The sequence below is a fragment of the Schistocerca cancellata genome, chromosome 1 (genome assembly GCF_023864275.1).
Source record: "Schistocerca cancellata isolate TAMUIC-IGC-003103 chromosome 1, iqSchCanc2.1, whole genome shotgun sequence".
Classification (NCBI taxonomy): Eukaryota; Metazoa; Arthropoda; class Insecta; order Orthoptera; family Acrididae; genus Schistocerca; species Schistocerca cancellata.
The window spans coordinates 866125156-866146465 of NC_064626.1; the positions used below are offsets into that span (position 1 = coordinate 866125156).

Consider the following 21310-nt stretch of genomic DNA (forward strand, 5'->3'; position numbering starts at 1 on the left):
ACTATCACATCAGGCCTTTGTGCATTCAAGAGTGTAGGCCAGGGGTGGGCAAACGTTGCACGCGGCTCATGAACGCACAGCGCTGCACGTGTGCTGCTTGCGTGCAATCGTCGACCAGGGTAGTGGCGACAGTCGGCAGGTTGAGGCAGTGTAGTGCCAGACTAAGCCGCGGACATTGATGCGAAGCGACCACTACGTAGTGAACGTTGTATTTCAAGAACCGGAAAATGCAGAGTGAAACAAGGAAACAGAGAATTGGAGATTTGCTATCTTTTAAAAAGTAGAGATTTGCTATCTTTTAAAAAGTAATGGGAGAATCATTTTTTCTTTGTGCAAAAACGTGAAAATTCGAAATGTTTAATTTGTGACAGTATTCTCGCTGGTCAACGGAAGTTTAGTATTGAAGGCCATTATAATATACTCCACAAGGACGAGTAAAATTTATTGTCGGATTCTGAGCGGATGGGGAAACTGACTGAGCTTAAGAAGAGCGATCTGATGATATTAGATGAATCTGCCCTGGTTGCTGTTGTCACGAGAGATCTGCGACTTTCCTTCGTCATATCTCTCATCTAACTGATTTAACACTTTATGGAGCACTGTTTTCAATTTTTCAGGACGACAACAATAATAGGTCAGCGGTACGTGCAAGTTATAAAATTGCACTTAATATTGCGAGAGCTGGAAAACCATTTGCTGAATTAATAACCCTCAGTTAAGAGCAAACATAAGTGATGAAAATTTACGTAACTGTTTGCGTTTGTCTGTATGTAGTAATTTTGTTCCAGATATTAAACTTATTGTAAACTCCACCCGTGATAATTAAATAAAATGTATCATAGTTAATAGGTACTCTTTCAAACCATGATTTCTTCCAAGCACTCCTACTAACCTTACTCCATCATTCAATAAAGCAAGCTAGGAAACAAAACGCATTACAGAGGAAGGAGTGGACAGAAGGTATGGTGGGGAGGGGAGATAAGCAGGTGGCCAGCTTGCCCCTGTGTGCACGCAGAACACCTGTTAACTGCACGCGTGCAAGTGCACCGCACACGTGCAGGATTGCTGCCCGCCTCTGGTGTAGGCTGTCAGTTTTAGCCGTGGTATGTCTAACATATATGCTGCCAATAGTGGCAGATAAATTCACATTTCTTTGTAACATTTTTTGCTGTTGCAGTTAGAGCATTAGCAAAAAGACAGGTTATATTGGGTCTAGGGAGAGAGTGAAACATTGAGTGATTTGTCTGGATCACATAAGCATTTGGCATACTGATAGTAGCCGGCAATTCTGCCCTCCACCACTGACATTTGCCACACTAAGTTATTATATTCAAGCTATAGATGACAGTAAACAATTTGCTGGGTATAGTCTTCTCTGCTTCATTTGAACATTTGAACTCACTCAGATGCTGATAGTGTGCTATTTGATGCCAGTGAGGCATGCTGGCATTTGTTTTTGCTTTTCCAGCTTTGATGGAAACATTTATCTTAATGAAACATTTATATTTCCCATGTTAAAAGTCAGGGTGTCATACAGCATACAGTTATACCAACCCTATGCAGTGTGAAATGCTTGTTGACAGTACAATGTTTAACATATTCTCAGATATCAGAGTAATTTAAGCCTTCTAGCAGAATTATGTATTGTCATTTTTGGCTGTAGCACATGTTTGGTTAACAAGGCATTATGGAAGAGAGGGACAGCATTTAAGTGAGGCAGCAGAGTATGTGACACCCCAGTGTTGCCGAGCTTTGAAACATTATGCCATGAGCAACAGTCTTGTTTATTTGGCTACAATACTTCACATTATGCATTTAAAATAATGAGGAGAAGTCAGTTGTTCTGCTTCTTATGTAATCTAAATTGCCCAAAAGACACACACACACACACACACACACACACACACACACACACATTGTATGTAACCTGTTTTGATCAATTCATTGCTAGACGTCTACTTCATACATATTTTACCTCCCAATGCTGCATTAACTGTTTCATGGCTGTAATGCCAGACACTTCTGCAGTGATTAGCATGAATTGCAGAACAGCTAATGCAGCTATTATATTATCCATGATGGTTAGAGAACACAGCAGCTGTTTTCCAAATAACGCTGAAGAAAGATTAGCAACTAGTCACACTTTTTGAATGAATGATTTATATCACCATAACTACACTGTTAACAAAGGCTCAAGCACATGGAATAGGTTCATAGATACACTCAGGAATACTGAAAATAGCGCACCCAGAGGGAAGAAAGGTACAAACACGAAACTTTGCAGATAAATACAGTGAGATCCGATGTGCAAATAGTCCAAGTATGGTGCGAGTGCACATGCCCACAGTCCCTGCAGTGGCGCTGCAATTGAGTAGAGTACCATATTTAAATGGCACATAGTGGATGAGTCATGCGTGTAATGATCATATACTTACTCAAGGAGGGCATTAGTAGACGTAGAACACCAGGTAGACAAGTTAGATGACGTTTCTCACAGTGAAGCCTTCTATGGCCGGTCCTCTCTAATTGTGGCACATGGAACCGTAATGGCCCAGTACTATGTTGATGACATTTTTCAACCCCATACGAAACCTTTCCAACATGGCCTACCAGAACCACCTTTCCAGCAAGATAATGCTCATTCACATACAACTTGAGTTGCTCAAGACTTCCTAGGTCGTGTTACAACTCTTCCATGGCTGGCCTGCTGCTGGAACTCTTCCACAATAGGGACCATCTGAAACATCAGATGCTGCCATGTCATGCTCTACATGATTTGGAAGTGGCTGTTCAGGATTCTTGGGCTAGTATGCCTTAGGACAGCACCAGACAATGCCAGCATATGTTGTAGCATGTATTGCAGCAAAAGGTGGTCCAGTGCATCATTGATGTTGCACTGCGTTTGTCTACTTGTACTCATTGTACTTGTTTACTTGTCTTGAGTTTGGGATCAAGGAGTTGTCTCATCTGTATCATTATGAGTAACAAATTTCATTTTGATCCAATGTTCACTTCTTGGTGTATTATTTTCAGCGTTCCTGAGTGTGCATGAGTCGCTCAAAAACTTGTTAAGTAGCAGTACATTGTCCTAGGCAGCGAGTATTCATTGGAGACAAGGATATTGTCAGGAGTGCCCCAAGGAAGTGTGATAGAACTGTTTGTGTATCCTACCAACAATGTGACGACCAGAGTGAGCAGCAATCAGTGACTGTTTGTTGGTAACACCACAGTGAAGTGTCATCATTGAGTACAGGATGACTTTGACAGACTTTTTACTTGGTGTGATGAATGGCAGCTTGCTATAAATATAGACAGAATTTAAGTTACTGCAGATGAGTCAGAAAAACAATTCTGTAATGTCTCAATCCAGTAGTAGTGGTGTGGTACTTGACGCAGTCTCACTGAATAAATATCATAATGTTGCAAAGTGATATTAAATAGAATGAGTGCACAATATTGGTTGTAGGGAAAGTGAATAGTAGACTTTGGTTTACTGGGGTACTTCTAGGAAAGAGTAGCTTTTTGTGAAAGGATACTGCCTATAGAGCACTAGTGTGTCCCACCGTTCTTGATTACCGCTCAAGTGTTAAGAATCTCACTAGGTACTGTCAAAGGAAGCCAGCAAAGCAATTCAGACACATGCTGCTGGATTTTTTACCGGTAGCTCTGATCAACATGTGAGTATCATGGAAATGCTCTGTGAATTCAAACCTGGAAACCCTGGAAGAAAGACTATGTTCTTTCCACAAAACACTTTTGAGAAAATTTAGTGATGTAGCATATGCGGCTGGCTGCAGAACAGTTGTACTGTCAGCAACATACATTTTGCGTATAGGCAATGAAGAAAAGGTTACAGAAATAAGAAATCATAGAGACAGTCATTTTTTCCTCGTTCCATTTGCAAGTGGATCAGGAAAAGCAATGATGAGTAGTGTTACAAAATACCCTCTGCCATGCACCATGTGGTGGTTTGCAGAGTACAGTGCAGATGTAGATGTATGTAGAATTAGTTTGGGTCTGGGCCCATCATCAGATGGAGCAAGGATTTCTCAAATAAATTTCCTCAAATCCAAAATGTAATATTTGTAAAAGAAATCCTTGCTGCTTTCTGATGATGCGCCCAGGCCAGAAACTAATTATGATGAATAAATCATTCATCCAAAAAGTTTGGCTGATGGCAGTTTTTTCTTCGATGAAGCATGATATTACTCAAGCAGATGGTTGTCTGGCTACCAGTCAACAACTAGCTAGAGCGATTGTGATTTTAATGTTTTTAGCCAGTATCCTGAAGAAAATTGTGAGCACAACTTCTGATTCTTTTTGGTATTACATTCACAATTATAAAACGTTACGATAAGAAATGTCATACATCTCTAGTCAGACAAAGGCCAACAAGTTGTCACACAACATTCTTTCAGTTAATATTTTTGCAAACAGCAACATGAAAGTTTTTAAACCTTGAATTATGAATATTATAAACTACGTAAAACAAGGGAAACACAGCTGTTTGCCTAGGACACATCAGTGTGTGCACACATTCCCACACACAACCACACAGACAGCCAAACACACACTCCTATGCAACGTAAAGATTAATTATTGATACTCGATTATTCATAGCAGTTGCCTGATCTGATGGAGGTGGGAAGGCGATAGGGAAGTACAAAAGGAAGGGTAACAAGAAAAGATGGGTCTTCGCACAGATACCTCTGTGGTTCTCTTATTGCCCCCCCCTCCCTCTTCTTGCATCTATTTTTGTGCAATGCTCTTTTCTCTTTTCATTTGTTGTGCAATCATGGAGTAATCTGTCCAAAAACCTTCCTCTTTCTCGCTATCCCTTCCTTGTGTCCTTCCCTATCCTGTCTCCACCTCCATCAGATCGGGCAACTGCTTTCAATAATCAAGTATCAATAATCAGTCTTGCTGTGGCCACAGCAGTGTTTCTTTGGCTGTCATGTGGATGTGTGTGTGAACATGCGTACTTTTTCCCAGAAAAAGGGTGAGTGCTTGAAAGCTAGTGTTAAGCTGTTTTCTGTTATGTGTTTCTGTGCTTCACGCTTCAATCCACCATAAGTGAGTTGCTCCCTTTCCTGTATTTTACATATTGCGCCATCTAGGAATTTCTGTTATTGTTAAAAATTATAAACCGCTATTATGTTAAAGCGGATGGTATGTTTTGGGTATACAGCTGAGTTGTTGTTCTGTTTTATTCATAACCATACACTCGAAAGCACACCATTAATAAGGGAAACCTGATAGTTCACAATCAGTTCAGCACCCTTTAGTTGACCAGGTATTGCTTAAACCTTGAATTATGAATATTAAAAATCATGTAAAATAAGGGAAACACAGCTGTTCACTGAGGACACCTAGAGCACATCATGTCATGAAGCTGGCCTAACGATAGTGAGATTCAGCCTTTGCCATTTGCAAAGAGCAGTGACTTCCCCCCATTTAAGATCGCTGCCCATTCTCATTCTGAAAGGAGTGTCCAGGCTGTCTCAAGGCAATGTGTGTGTGTGGTTTGAATTTTGAAGTGCCATTGGGCTGTATCTGTCTGACTTCATAGTGTGCTTGGGGTTTTTAGAAAAATGAAGGTTGGAGATATGTGGGCTTGTGTTTAATGTAAATGTTTGTGTTAGGTGTTTGTTTCCGTTGATACTGCCCAAAGTGGCATGTAAGTGTTAGTTTTTGACGTTTCTGTGAAGTTTTGGAGGGTTCTTTGCCTAAATGGTGTATTAGGAGGTGGGACAATGTCTGTGTTTTTTCATAAAATTTTGTTGATTTATCTTTAATGATTGTGCAGATAGTGGGCTGGTTTAATAGGTCTATTATGTGTGTGTCTGAGAAATAGTTGAGATAATACGGAAGGCTTTATTCTCAAGTTGTTGGAGGTTTAGGTAGATGGTGTCTGGCACCATACACCACACTTCCGAGCCATACAGGATGACTGGAAGTATCAACTGGTGCCAAAGGAGGAGATGGCATTTCATGTATATAAAAACAACACAAGAGAGTGCAACCTTTATTCTGGTTTTTTAATGTGTTTTCACCATGTGAGGCATATGTCTGTTTCGAGGCCCAGGTATATGATTGAATCATGCCAGGGCAGTTCTCATCCATTGATCGTCTGTAGCCAGTTAGGAAGCTTAAATTTTGTAGTGAAGTAAATGGCCTGGCATTTAGTGGTATTAATTTTCACCTCTCATGTATTACACCATTGCGTGATCTTGTCTAGGTGTTCTTGCAATTTATGCTGAATGAATGAAAGGTTGCTGCTGCTCTTGTACATGGCTATATTGTTGGTGTATAAGGCTATTTCGCCACCAATGTGCTTGGTTATGTTGTTTGTGTAGATAGTGTATAGGACAGGGCCTAAGACCAAACCTTGTGGTACTCCTACCACAATTGGATGGGTCTGGCTGAATCGTGTTTTGTTTCTTATGAAAAACTGATGCCTCATAAGAAACAAATCGATGATCCAGATTAAATGTTCTGGGCAGCATAATTGGTCAAGTTTGTAAATAAGGCCATTGTGCCAGACATGGTCAAACGCTTTTTCAATGTCCAGGAACACTGCTCCTATTGATTCTCTCTTCACCCTGAGGAGACAGATGTACTCAACCAAGTGTAGAAATTGCTAGATGGTGGAGTGCTCAATTTGGAAACCAAACTGCTCAGGCATCAGGGTACCGTTTTCGGTTAGGAATTTGTGGAGTGGGTCTAGGATTATTAATTCAAGGATTTTGTCAAGGCCTGGGAGTAAGAAGATGGGTCTATAGCTTTTGGGAAGGAGCAGGTTTTTTTTAGGTTTGGAGGAAGTGATGACTGCAGTTTTTCACGCTGTGGAAGAACTATGTCAATTTTAAGTAGGCATTATATGTGCTTGCTAGGTATGTTATTGCAGGAGGTGGAAGGTGCTTCAGGAGTGGGATACGGATTCGATCAGGGCCTGGGGTTTTGTGGTTCCACTGGTGCTTGATTAGGGCACTTATTGTCAGCTCGATAACAGGCATGAATTCTGTTGTTGAGCTCGTATTTATAATCTGAGTCTCTAATCTGATTACTGTTCTTGCTTTTACATTGGGGTAATTTCCTCCACGTTTCCCCACCAGGTAGTTGTATTTGGCCCAGTTTGTTATTATCTGTGTTTTTGCCATTCTCTCGGTATCGTCTTCAGCACTGGCTAATTCCAGAATGACTGGACTGTGGAGTTCAGTTCACTGTGTACTACGGCTGTTGCATTGAGATCCAAGTTTATTCCTACAAAAATGCCCAGAATATCTGCATTTTTGTTTGTGCCTGTGGGAATTTATGTAGGCTCATCAGGTGCGATGATGCATAGAGCAGCACACCTCTCAACGAGGCTAAAGAGCCTCTTACCAGTTGCGTTCGTTGTGCAGCAGTCCTAGATCCTATGCTTGAAATTTAGGTCCCCTCCTATAACCACATGCATGCCAGTACCAAGCATTGCGTGAAGGCCCTATTCTTGGATGGTGGAAGAGCGGGGAGAGGTGGTATGCTGAAATAATGTGCCATAGGTGTTGCCACAGTTTAATTTCAACACCGGCAGCCACTATACTTTATGTCTATGGTGGCTCCAGTATACAGAAGCACTTTCTGCCTTTTATTAGAACTGCTGCTGCAACATCAGGGCAGTCCACGCAGTCATATCTGGGGACAGAGTAGTTTTGAATGACGAAGTGGTCTTCTGACTTGCGGTGGGTTTCTGTAAGACACACAATATCGATGGCGTGCCAGTCCAGAAAGTCCTCAAGTATTACTTCCTGGATTTTGCGCCATTCATGTTCCAGTTTAAAATTTTTTGAATCTATGGAGATCCATTAACTGCTCCTTCTGCAAGAACCATGATTCTGCTTGGGCCATCAGGCACAGCTCTGAATTTTGCCATGGTACCCTTAAACATAGTTGTAATGCTTTTTCGGCCAAAACCCACGAACAGCAGGAGTGACTCGCAATGTTCGCCCAGTGTATTGAACGACGTCTGTGGCTGAGCATCAGTGGACGACTGTTGTTGCGGGGTGTCTGTCAGCTGGTTTTGTGCTGGGGCAGCAGGCTGAGGTGGTGGTGGTGATGGTGGTGGTGGTGGTGGTGGTGGTGGTGGTGGTGGGGAAACCCAGGCAGTGGCCGCAATCAGGGCATATGGAGAGGGAAGCACAGGGAACGACGCTGGCACGGGCACATTCTGTTTCCTGCTTCTGGCGGCGTTAGAGATAGCAGCTGCTCTCGCAACTGTGGTAGCAGTGCATGGGGGATTGCTTGCCATCAATTTATGTCTAGTGGGGCATTTACTGTAATTAGTTGGGCACCTGTCATTACACAGGGCACATTTTGCCAGTGTCTTAGGGCTCTTTTTGCATGTGCTGAACAAGTGTGGCCCTGCACAATTGACACATTTTGTGGGGTGGTGACATTGTTCAGCACTGTGGAAGAGCTTCTGGCACTGATGGCATTGAACAGTGCTTTCAGGCCACCGATACTTCTCATGCTCAGCTTATAGTGCATGAAATATTCAGTTTTATTTAAATCAGTTTGTTTGATTAGGGTGGAGGTTGACCTTGAAGGACATGCACTTTATGTGGCCTCCAGCAGGCTTTTCAGGGTCTGTGGGTTTTGTTTGCTATTTACCTCTATAATTTTGTTTAGCTTTGAATTTGTGGAAGATGAGTTCTACTTTTATTTCTTCAGGGTCCGTGTCCCTTTGTAGACCTTTAAAGACTACTTTGTAGGTTTCCTTTTTAGTTGTGGGATATGTGTGACATGGTATTTTGTTCACTGTGAAGTAGTCACACAGATATTTTCAGTTTGGAGGGCTGGATGGTTGAAATTTTATGGGAGTGCCACAGACGATGTGTTGAGGCCGCCTTTTAAGCATGGGGCAATTTCCTTGATGTTTTTCATCACCCCTTTGTGGATGGTTCGATGACAGATGGTATTTTGTCATGTTTCTGATTTGCTTGTTGCGTACCTAATGACGAAGGCTGGGTGTTGTTTTGTAAATCCGCAGTTACTTCTGCCTTTGCATCTGCAGTGAGGGCAAAGCTCTTTGAGGTAGGGACTTTGGTGACTATGGTTCCAACTCCTATTTCCATATTATCTCCTCCAGGACCTCTTCCTCAGTGAGCCGACTTGAGCCTAGACCCTTAGGAACTGACTTAATGTCCTTTTCCTGTGTATGTGTTTTTGCTTTGGTGATGGATGTATTGGGTTGGCTGCAGGAGCCCAGAGACTGGGTGCCACAGTGGGTTGGGGCTTTGGGTTTATCCAACGCGTGTTTAGCAGATTCTGAAGTCAGACTGTCACTCTCAAGGGGTGCAGGTTGTTCATTCGTTGGAACAGTAGATCTCTTTGAGCAGTACCAGCCCTACCACAGACTATGCGCAGGTAGCCAGGTAATTACCACAAGCCATGGAGGAGCAGGGAAGATGCCCTGCGGCAGTTTCTGTCTGGAACACGATGGCAGCACTTCAGTCAATTACACAACTAGACAGCTCGGTCCCGCAGACACTGTGCTACCAGTAGACCGGCAGCAGCTGCACCACAAAGGGACCAATCCAACTTCCTCTACACGACAGTTTACCACACCGTGCAAAAGCCTGCATGTTACACACGACAGTCTTGCTGTGCCATGGAACATAACGCAACGCGACAATTTTGCAGCTTCACATCAAAGCATAGTGCATTCAGCAGCAGCAGCAGCAGCAGCAGCAGTAGCAGAATCACAGCAGTGAACGTAGCACATCCATTCTCTATGAGTCCTCCTCGTGAAAAGCTGTCTCAACATCAAACAGTTTTTGGCCTGTTTCTTCCAAAAATTGAAACTGTCAAGGTCATCTAGTATGTGTTATAACTCCTCAAAAAATTTCAAGTGAAAAACTGATTCATCAGCACAGCCTTCATACTATGAAACACACAAGAATCAGCTTCTCACCAAAGAATGCAAATTACACCAGAATAATAGAAAAAGAAAAGTAAAGTAAAAATAGTTTGTGTATACTTTAATTTCAAAATTTTCGAAATCTCAAGAATTTTTAAGAAGAAGCCCTTGCGACAGACAAAATAATCCCTTATTATGTAAAAGCTTGTCTAGTTATATTGTCACTTCCACTTACTTTAAATATAGTTGCAGTTCTTAAAAATTGTAATATGGGTATTGTGTCATCGAACATGTTATTAGTCATCACTTAAACAGTCATCTGTGAAGTGACTCAATCTTCTTTCTCCACATGCTTTCAGTTGACCATGGCGACATTTAAAAACATTTTTAGTATAGTGGAAGATTACTTTGATTGACTTCAACAACACTACAATAACAATGATGTTAAATTTGTTTATGGTATGATTTCGCTTGATTAGAATTGTGAAACAGATATCACAAATTCAGTATTTGGCATCTTGAATGTATCCCTTGGAATTAAGTGGATTGTCTGTGGTCAGTACAAAAATCCTCAAGCAGATTTTATGCCACTGTCACACATCTTCCTTCCTCCCATACTTACCCTTTTTTACTATAAGAGAGGAACAGTCCATTGCAGGAAGCTGAAATTTGGTTTATGTCCCTGCAAGCTGTTGCCAAGGGGAAATTCTTCCTTCAATTTTAATAGATATTATTTGTTAACATACTTTGCTTTCTAGTGACAATTTAATGTATGTTACTCTAAGGCTTTCTGTTGACTGGCACAGGAGCAGGGAGGGTCCACACTAAAATCCACCCCACCATGTTCAGAGAAGGGGAAAAAACCTATTCAGCGCTCTCCACCACCAGTACGGCGACTTCGTCTAAGAGGCGACTGGTCTGATACTGGACCAGATGCTCGACCAGAAAGAGAAGGTGGTCGCCGTGGAGGTAAACATCAGTGATATTGCATGCGGGTATAATGCTTGCATGTAGCAGAAATGTATAAAATACACAGAAAACATTGAAAAAGTTTGGTTACATGTTGAATAGGTAAATAAAGGACCTTTGAGACAACTATGTAATATCTTCGTAGACTAAATGTGGATAGTACAGATGATTGAAGGTACCTGTTTAAACATGTACTGCAGTTGTGTTGTATGTAGTCAGAACATTTACAAAATTGCAAGTCATGTTTAACTTTCTCCTGAGTATGTCAGAAGAATGACTTTGTTGCATTCTATCCAGCAGGGCAAAAAATGGATAAAATACTAGTAGTAAGGAGTGCCAGTATAATGTAGGAACAGAGGAAGACTGAAGTCAGTTGGTGGTCACTGTGATTTGTTTATGAGAACTGCATACAGGCCCAAAGAAGGTTTGTGTCAATTGTACGATAAAGGCAGTAACCTGTTGACAGCAGTAGTAATGATGTGTAAAAGTGTTACAATGACTAACATATCATGAAACTGTCTTGAATACAAGATTGCTGTTGAACTGTCAGTGGTATGTAAAAAGCATTAGTTTATAGCTAGTGTGCTGTATCGAGAAGCTCTGTGACTTAAGAGGGCTGGGATAGTGTGTAATAAAATATTCATGTAACACTGACTGGATTCAGGAGTGGCAGAGAAAACAAAAGATTGAAAACAAGAGGAGGCCATGACGATTGGCTGTAATTTAATTTAGGCTGGAGAACTGTTGTCTAGTGCATAAAAGCAAAATACATTAGAATAATGATTGGAATTAACGTACGCAAAAACTGCATTAAAAAGAAAATCTGACTGTAGAAAACATAGTTATTGAAAAAGAGATAATAGATTGAATGTGAACATTTGGCGAAATGTTTGATTCTCTTGTTCATGACTATATATTAAGACTATTTCTTCTTTATATTATCCTATTTGTGATGATAAAATGGTTAAGATAAGTAGATACATTACACCCAAGATAACCAGAGAGAGAGAGATAGAGATCAACAGTTGTATATAAAAGCAAAGAATGTTGCAGTACTCCATCTTGAAATCACCATATGTGTATCATTTACATTGTTAGATATTTTCCATGACCATAATGGCGATCAGTCAGTTACTCAGAAGCATAAACTGATTATTTTATACATAGTTTCTCATTAATTTAAGTGAAGATAACCAGTCTCAGCCTCAAAGGGCATCTTCTGATTTATAAAGATAGAAGCCAACGTGATGTACTCTTTCAAATTATACATATGATTGTTGGAGATGTTGTTGTTGTGGTCTTGTCCTGAGACTGGTTTGATGCAGCTCTCCATGCTACTCTATCCTGTGCAAGCTTCTTCATCTCCCAGTACGTACTGCAACCTACATCCTTCTGAATATGTTTAGTGTATTCATCTCTTGGTCTCCCTCTACGATTTTTACCCTCCACGCTGCCCTCCAATACTAAATTGGTGATCCCTTGATGTCTCAGAACATGTCCTACCAACCGATCCCTTCTTCTAGTCAATTTGTGCCACAAACTTCTCTTCTCCCCAATCCTATTCAATACTTCCTTATTAGTTATATGATCTAACCCATCTAATCTTCAGCATTCTTCTGTAGCACCATATTTCGAAAACTTCTAGTCTCTTCTTGTCCATACAAGTTATCGTCCATGTTTCACTTCCATACATGGCTGCACTTCAAACAAATACTTTCAGAAACGACTTCCTGACACTTAAATCTATACTCGATGTTAACAAATTTCTCTTCTTCAGAAATGCTTTCCTTTCCATTGCCAGTCTACATTTGATATCCTCTCTATTTCAACCATCATCAGTTATTTTGCTCCCCAAATAGCAAAACTCCTTTACTACTTTAAGTGTCTCATTTCCTAATCCAATTCCCTCAGCATCACCCGACTTAATTCGATTACATTCCATTCTCCTCGTTTTGCTTTTGCTGATGTTCATCTTGTATCCTCCTGTCAAGACACTAGCCATTCCGTTCAACTGCTCGTCTAAGTCCTTTGCTGTCTCTTACAGAATTACAATGTCATCGGTGAACCTCAATGTTTTTATTTCTTCTCCATCAATTTTAATACCTACTCCAAATTTTCTTTTGTTTCCTTTACTGCTTGCTCAATACACAGATTGAATAGCATCTGGGAGAGGTTACAACCCTGTCTCACTCCCTTCCCAACTACTGCTTCCCTTTCATGTCCCTCGACTCTTATAACTGCCATCTGGTTTCTGTACAAATTGTAAATAGTGTTCGCTCCCTGTATTTTACCCCTGCAACCTTCACAATTTGAAAGAGAGTATTCCAGTCAGCATTGTCAAAAGCTTTCTCTAAGTCTACAAATGCTAGAAATGTAGGTTTGCCTTCCCTTAATCTAGCTTCTAAGATAAGTCGTAGGGTCAGTATTGCCTTATGTGTTCCAATATTTCTATGGAATCCAAACTGATCTTCCCTGAGGTCGGCTTCGACCAGTTTTTCCATTCGTCTGTAAAGAATTCACGTTAGTATTTCGCATCCGTGACTTATTAAACTGATAGTTCAGTAATTTTCACATCTATCAGCACCTGCTTTCTTTGGGATTGGAATTATTATATTCTTCTAGAAGTTTGAGGGTATTTTGCCTGTCTCATACATCTTGCTCACCAGATGGTAGAGTTTTATTAGGCCTGGCTCTCCCAAGGCTGTCAGTAGTTCTAATGAAATGTTGTCTTCTCCCGGGGCCTTGTTTCGACTTAGGTCTTTCAGTGCTCTATCAAACTCTTCACGCAGTATCATATCTCCCATTTCATCTTCATCTACATCCTCTTCCATTTCCATAATATTGTCCTCAAGAACATTGCCCCTGTATCGACCCTCTATATACTTCCACCTTTCTGCTTTCCCTTGTTTGCTTAGAACTGGGTTTCCATCTGAGCTCTTTGATATTGATACAAGTGGTTCTCGTTTCTCCAAAGGTCTCTTTAATTTTCCTGTAGGCAGTATCTATCGTACCCCTAGTGAGATAAGCCTCTACATCCTTACATTTGTCCTCTAGCCATCTCTGCTTAGCCATTTTGCACTTCCTGTCAATCTCATTTTTGAGACATTTGTATTCCTTTTTGCCTGCTTTGTTTACTGCATTTTTATATTTTCTCCTTTCATCAATTACATTCAATATTTCTTCTGTTACCCAAGGATTTCTACTAACCCTTGTCTTTTTACCTACTTGATCCTCTGCTGCCTTCACTACTTCATCCCTCAAAGCTACCCATTCTTCTTCTACTGTATTTCTTTCCCCCATTCCTGTCAATTGTTCCCTTATGCTCTCCCTGAAACTCTGTACAACCTCTGGTTTAGTCAGTTTATCCAGGTCCCATCTCCTTAAAGTCCCACCTTTTTGCAGTTTCTTCAGTTTTAATCTACAGTTCATAACCAATAGATTGTGGTCAGAGTCCACATCTGCCCCTGTAAATGTCTTACAATTTAAAACCTGGTTCCTAAATCTCTGTCTTACCATTATATAATCTATCTGATACCTTTTAGTATCTCCAGGATTCTTCCATGTATACAACCTTCTTTTATGATTCTTAAACCAAGTGTTAGCTATGATTAAGTTATGCTCTGTGCAAAATTCTACCAGCTTCCTCTTTCATTTCTTAGCCCCAATCCATATTCACCTACTACGTTTCCTTCTCTCTCTTTTCCTACTACCGAATTCCAGTCACCCATGACTATTAAATTTTCATCTCCCTTCACTATCTGAATAATTTCTTTTATTTCATCATACATTTATTCAGTTTCTTCGTCATCTGCAGAGCTAGTTGGCATATAAACTTGTACTACTGTAGTAGGCATGGGCTTTGTGTCTATCTTGGCCACTATAAGGTGTTCACTATGCTGTTTGTAGCATCTTACCGGCACTCCTATTTTTTTATTCATTATTAAACCTACTCCTGCATTACCCCTATTTGATTTTGTATTTATAACCCTGTATTCGCCTGACCAAAAGTCTTGTTCCTCCTGCCACCGAACTTCACTAATTCTTACTATATCTAACTTTAACCTATCCATTTCCCTTTTTAAATTTTCTAACCTACCTGCTCGGTTAAGGGATCTGTCATTCCACGCTCTGATCCGTAGAACGCCAGTTTTCTTTCTCCTGATAACGACATCCTCCTGAGTAGCCCCCGCCTGGAGATCCGAATGGGGGACTATTTTACCTCCGGAAATTTTACGCAAGAGGACGCCATCGTCATTTAATCATACAGTAAAGCTGCATGCCCTCGGGAAAAATTATGGCTGTAGTTTCCCCTTGCTTTCAGCCGTTCGCAGTACCAGCACAGCAAGGCCGTTTTGGTTAGTGTTACAAGGCCGATCAGTCAATCATCCAGACTGTTACCTCTGCAACTACTGAAAAGGTTGCTGCCCCTCTTCAGGAACCGCACGTTTGTCTGGCCTCTCAACAGAAATCCCTCCGTTGTTGTTGCGCCTACAGTACAGCTATCTGTATTGCTGAGGCATGCAAGCCTCCCCACCAACGGCAAGGTCCATGGTTCTTGGGGGGTTGGAGATATAAAATATAAAATTGTAGATGACTTGTTGACTACAGTGTAATAGATCACAAAGATTCTTTATTGAGGCCGACTGTTTCAGCATTCAAGTACTGGGTTGGGAACTCTCAAGGATAGTACCTATTTTCACATTTCATTTTATTCTGAATGTCTGTTTTTAATCCTGAATAGACATTTTAATGTAAGAAAGTCTTTAACATCTTCTGCTCATGTTCTACTGGTTAGCATTGCTGGCTCTACACCATAGGATCCCTTGGAAACTGAGTGTTTGTGTTGTCTTAATTATTTCATCTCACCTTCATCACAAAGATGTACAAGTTGCCAAAGTAGCATCAAATAGAGAGTCTAGCACTGGGCAGCTGAGCAGCCCCAGATGGGGTGTGGTCTCCCAGCCAATAATGCCATACAATGATTTCAGTGTCTTCATCTGAAGATTGCTGTTTTTAACTTGTGAAAAGTTTGTGTGCTAGTTTAAAACAATATGCCTGTCATCTTAATCAGGTACTGAATGAATAGTCAAAGTGTGCAGTCAGCTAGCTTTTGGACAAATCCTTTAACGAGCTGGAGTACACAGTTGTACACTTGCATGCATACCTGCGAACAACCATGGACACGGACACAAACATGCATCCAGGGGCAGGTGGACGGACCGGACGGACGGACACACACACACACACACACACACACACACACACACACACACACACACACACACACAACACACAACACACAACCAGTATAACTACATTTCTTCCAGCTGAACACAATGCTGGAACTGCAATTTGGCAAGTTGATTGTGGTTAGTGGTTGTGTTAGGTGGGTTATATGCAGGGAGAAAATAGCTAAAGGGTGATCTCTCAAAGAGAGGGAGGGGTAGGAATGCACTACACAGGCAATGGAGCCAGTGCGTTCATGCAGTGAAGACTATGACATGGGGGCAACGGATAGCGGTGACAGAAAGGAGGAAGGGGAGAGTGTTGACTAAGAGTGTGAGTGTAGATGCAGTGGTTTAGCAAAGGCTAAGGCCAGAAGAAATACGAGACTAGAGGTTGTGTTGCAAGAATATCTCCCATCTACATAGTTCAGAAAATCTGGTGCTGGGAAGAAGCATCCAGATGGTGTAGGTTTGTGAAACAGCCATTGAACTCGAACATGTCCTACTCAGCAATGTGTTTTGCCACTGGCTGCTCAACACTACTCTTTGCTAGAGTTTGGCGGTGGACATTTGTTCTGATGGATAGCTAGTTGGTGGTCATGCCAACATAAAATGGTGTGCGGAAACTTCAGCAGAACTGGTATATGATATGGCTGCTTTCACAGGTGGCCCTGTCTCCAATGAGTTAGGATAAGCCAGAGACAGGACTGCAGTAGGATGTGCAGGGTGTAGAATTGGGCAAGTTTGCACCTAGGTCTTCCATTGGGATATGACTTGTGTAGCAAGTGATCAGGAGTTAGAGGGCATAGGGTGGCTAGCAGAACACCAATTTAGATAATCAAAATGCTGATGAAGGACATGGTTCATTTGCTCCAGTCTGGGATAACATTGGGAAATCTGTAGGTGAACTAGGTTTGTAGGGCAGTTCTTTCTGGGCAGGCCTTTTTGGGAACTTTAACATACTATAGAAGGAAATTCTTTTCACTGCAGATGCAGTGCTTTTGGAGATGGTTATCAACAAGAGTGGAGATTATTTCAGTGGGAGTACAGTAACCAGCTATAACATGGCCTGGGCACACAGGAGCAATTTTGTGGTGTGGCTGGGATGACAGCTGTCAAAATGCAGGTACTGTTGATTCTGTGTGGGCTTCATATGGATGGCAATGTGGAGTAAGCCATGAAAGAGGTGTTCATTGTCCATGAAGGTGACACATTGGGCTGAAGAGGACCAAGTGAAGATAATGGGAGGAAGCTGCTGAGACTGCGGAGGAGTGAAGATGTCTTGGGCCTGGGTTCAGATTGTGAAGATATCGTAAATAATAATGGCGTGTGACGAGGGCCTCCCGTTGGGTAGACCGCTCGCCTAGTGCAGGTCTTTCGATTTGACGCCACATCGGCGACTTGCGCGTCGATGGGGATGAAATCAATGAGCCTGAACCAGGCAAGGACGTTGGGTTGTTGGGAGGCTAGGAATATTTCTTCTATATGGGCTAAAAACAGATTGGCATAGGGGACTGCCATGCATGTCTGCCCATGGCCATGCCGCAGGTTTGTTTATGTATCTTCTCCTCAAAGGAGAATCATTGACGTGTGATGATGTAATTCCTTAGGTGAGTAAGGATTGAGGTAGTGGGTTTAGAGTTGCAAGTGTGTTGGGAAAGATAGTGTGTGATAGTGGCAAGGCCATCAGCATAGAGAATGTTGTTGTCTAAGGAGGTGGCCATGGGTAATGCTTTTGTTTAGGGACATGGCATCAGTAGTGATGAGTAGGGATCCATGTGATACGAAAGAAGTAATTCATGTATTTGATATGAGAGACTAGGCTATGAGCAGTTGGTTGGAGATGGTGGTCGACAAGAGTGGAGATTCTTAAGGGGAGTACAGTATCCGGCTATAACATGGCATCCAGGATTGTTTGATTTATGGATTTTGGGAAGCATACAGAATGTAGATAATTCCAACTTCGAACCTTCTGTCTCCCAGTTCGTACCACCATCCAACTGTGACTCTCCCCCTGTCCCAACCAATCACCAGCAGCTTAGTTTCCATGAACTCATTCCCTAGAACCTGATGTAACCATCCTTCTCCATGTCCCTTCCCAAGAACACAAATATCTCAACAGAAGAAAGAACAGCCATCTGCAGTCTCTAGTCAGTCCTTGATTTAATCACCCTGCCTGTGTATGAAGACACCACTGTCATGATGAATCAATGTCTCTGTGACAGAGGGCATCAGCCAACTATCTGATTCCTCCTACTACAGGCTCTGCCATAGTGACCCCATTCCAGGAGTCCAGCATAACCTCCAGTCCAACAACTTCAACTCAAATCTGAACAGCTTTCCCTGGAATCCGTCTTCCTCTTAACCCCCGCCCCCCTCCCCCCCTCACATACAGACCTACCTTCTATGTATCTTCCAAAATCCATAAACCCAACAACCTTCGACACTCCATTGTAATTGGTTACCTTGTTCACACTGAAAGAAACTTTGATATTATTGACCAACACCCCCAACCAATCTCTTGTAGCTTACCCTCTCATATTAAACATGAGAACCACTTCCTTCACTGATTCTTGCCCATTCCCAAACCTGTTACCACTTGGATCTCTTCACATCTCTATTTATGTCATCATCCTATCTCACTTGATGCCATCATCCTATACATCAACATTCCCCATGCCCAAGGCCTTGCTGCTATGGAACACTATGTGTCTCAAAACCCTTCCTGTTATAAACCCAGTACCTCATCCTTTATACATCTAACCAACTGTATCATCATGCATAACTAATTTTTGTATGAGGTAAGCTATACAAATAAATCTGTGGCACAGCCATGGGGACATCCACATGGCACCCTCCTATGCCAGTCTGGTATGTGCCAGCTAGAAGTAATGTTCCTAGCCACCAAACACTCCAGACCTCTTGTGATCTCGTCATGATCTGGACCCAGGCCCAAACAATCTTCAGCCTCAACACTTTCTCTCCTATTATCTTCACCATGTCCTCTTTCCTTGTAGTTGATCTCCATGACTCTATTGTTTCTGTCCATACCGCTGTCCATACGAAGGCTAGTAACCATCAACAATATCCGCATTTTGACAGATTTAGTCCCGTCCACACCAAAAAATCCTTCCCATGTATCCTGGCCAATCGTGTACAGCGTATCTGCTGTGGAGAGAGTTGTTGTGTTCAGTATGCTGAAGATCTTACTAAGGCCTTCACAGACAGGCATATGAGCACTTCCCTCATTTCCCAATATAATGACAAACTGGAGAATCTGAACCATTTCCTTCACGAGACTTCAAGGATCCTTCATCATGTACGGGACTGAAAGATATTCCACTCACAGTCCTTTCCGTCTCTCCTAAAGTGGTATTCAACCTCCCACCCCACATTGTGGTCCACTCTTCATCACAATTACACACGTTTAATATTTCCACCACCCTGTACAACCAGCTGCAGTAGAGCACCTCCCTCATCTCCCAAGACAAGTATGGACTATAGTATCTGAGCCATGTTCTTCACCAGGTCTTAGGGGATCCATGTATTGAAATGATTTTCCTGCCCACAATACTTCGCTCCCCTCCTAAAGTGGCACCCCCCCCCCTCCCCCCTCCCACTGAATCTACCCAAGATCCTGGTCTACTCACTCCTAACTCCTTGCCACATGGACCATTTCCCTATGGAAGACCAAGGTGCAAGATGATCTGCCCTTTTTCATAACCCAGCACATCGTCTAGTACTATCATAGGCTTGTCCTATTCCATCCTAGACAAGGCTGTGCTTGAAAGCAGCCATATGATATACCAGTTGTGCAACAATTTCTGGACAGCATTTAATGCCAACATTACCACCAACCAACTGACCACTGGAATGAGTGGCCACCACTACATAGTGGCCAAGAGCAGATTTGAGCAGACACTTGCAGAACACATTGCTGAGTACAACGTGCTCGAGTTCATTGACTGTTTCACAACCTATGCCTTCTGGAGTCTTCTCCGCAGCACCGAGTTTTGCGAACTACATAGATGGAAGTTTTTCTTGCAACACTATCTTCATTCCCTTAGTTCTCCTGGCCTCAGACTCGGATAACACACCCCACAACCACACCAGCATCTTTACCCAACAGTCTTTCCATCCTGTGTTCTGTCATCTCCTCCCTATCATTGCCTTACATCATGGTCTGCACTGCAGGAACTCACTGGCTCCTTCTATCCTCCTAACAGAACCTTCATTCCATTAATTCTCCTGATCTCGGTATCTTATAACTACTGTGCCCTCATCTTTACCCAACAGTCTCCCATTCCTTCTTTTTTATCAACCCCTCCCAACCCATCGTGCCATGTCATAGTCATCAAACACTGCATAATTTCGTTGGCTCCAGGGCCCTCGTGTCGCATTCTTATCCCATACACCTACTGCCTTCCCCCAAGCTGTCAGCCAGTCTTCCCCAACCTTCCCTCGCACTTTCCACCTGGATTCTGCCTTCTCGTACCGTACCCAACACGGCCCTTCACCCCAGTCTTAGCTGAGTGGTCAGCATGTGTGACTGCTGTGCAAAGGACCCAGGTTCAATTCCTGGTGCTACCAGGGATTTGTTTCCTTGGTGTGTGAAGTGGAACGGGGTCCTCTCAGCCTCATGATGCCTATTGAGGAACTACTTAACCCTTTCGCAGGTCGTGGGAGATATACTTCCCACTAAATTTATGTGTGTTACTACTTCTGTATACTCCCGGCATCTAGTGGCAGTCTGCTGCACCAGCTGTTGTTTCTGCTTGTTGTGAAATATAGCCTTCAGGACTATGGGACGTATATATCCCACCAAACAATGGTGTTTTAATGGTTCTTGGGAAATATGGCCATGACCAAAGTAGTTTCTGAAAGTGGCTTGGGAAGTATACTTACCCACAAAATTAATCTGTCATTTGTGGTCCTCGGAAAGCATACTTACCACCAACTTATGGGTATCCCAAAGCTTTTGGGAATATGTGTTACCACCTCTGTCCATGCCTGGTATCTTGTGGTAGTACACTGCACCAGGTGCTTGAAAACTGCTACAACAATCAATTTCTGTTTGTTGTGGGATCACTACTGTTATCGGAATGCATTGCTTCACGTATGCACTATACATTATTGTGACGTAGATCAGCTCATACCTTTATTGCATGGTAAAGTTTCGAGGATTGTTTGTACATTGTGGTAAGTAAATTTTATTATC

General features: G+C 42.2%; 1 protein-coding gene across 3 annotated transcripts in view; it reads left to right on the plus strand.

Annotated features, from left to right (window-relative positions):
* LOC126189637 (DDB1- and CUL4-associated factor 6-like) overlaps window positions 1-21310 on the plus strand; it is a 202828-nt gene that overhangs the window by 72271 nt on the left and 109247 nt on the right. For all 3 annotated transcript variants that reach the window (XM_049930961.1, XM_049930960.1, XM_049930959.1), the window contains exon 7: window positions 10705-10867. In XM_049930961.1, the coding sequence (XP_049786918.1) occupies window positions 10705-10867 (163 nt within the window). The remainder of the gene's footprint in view (window positions 1-10704; window positions 10868-21310) is intronic.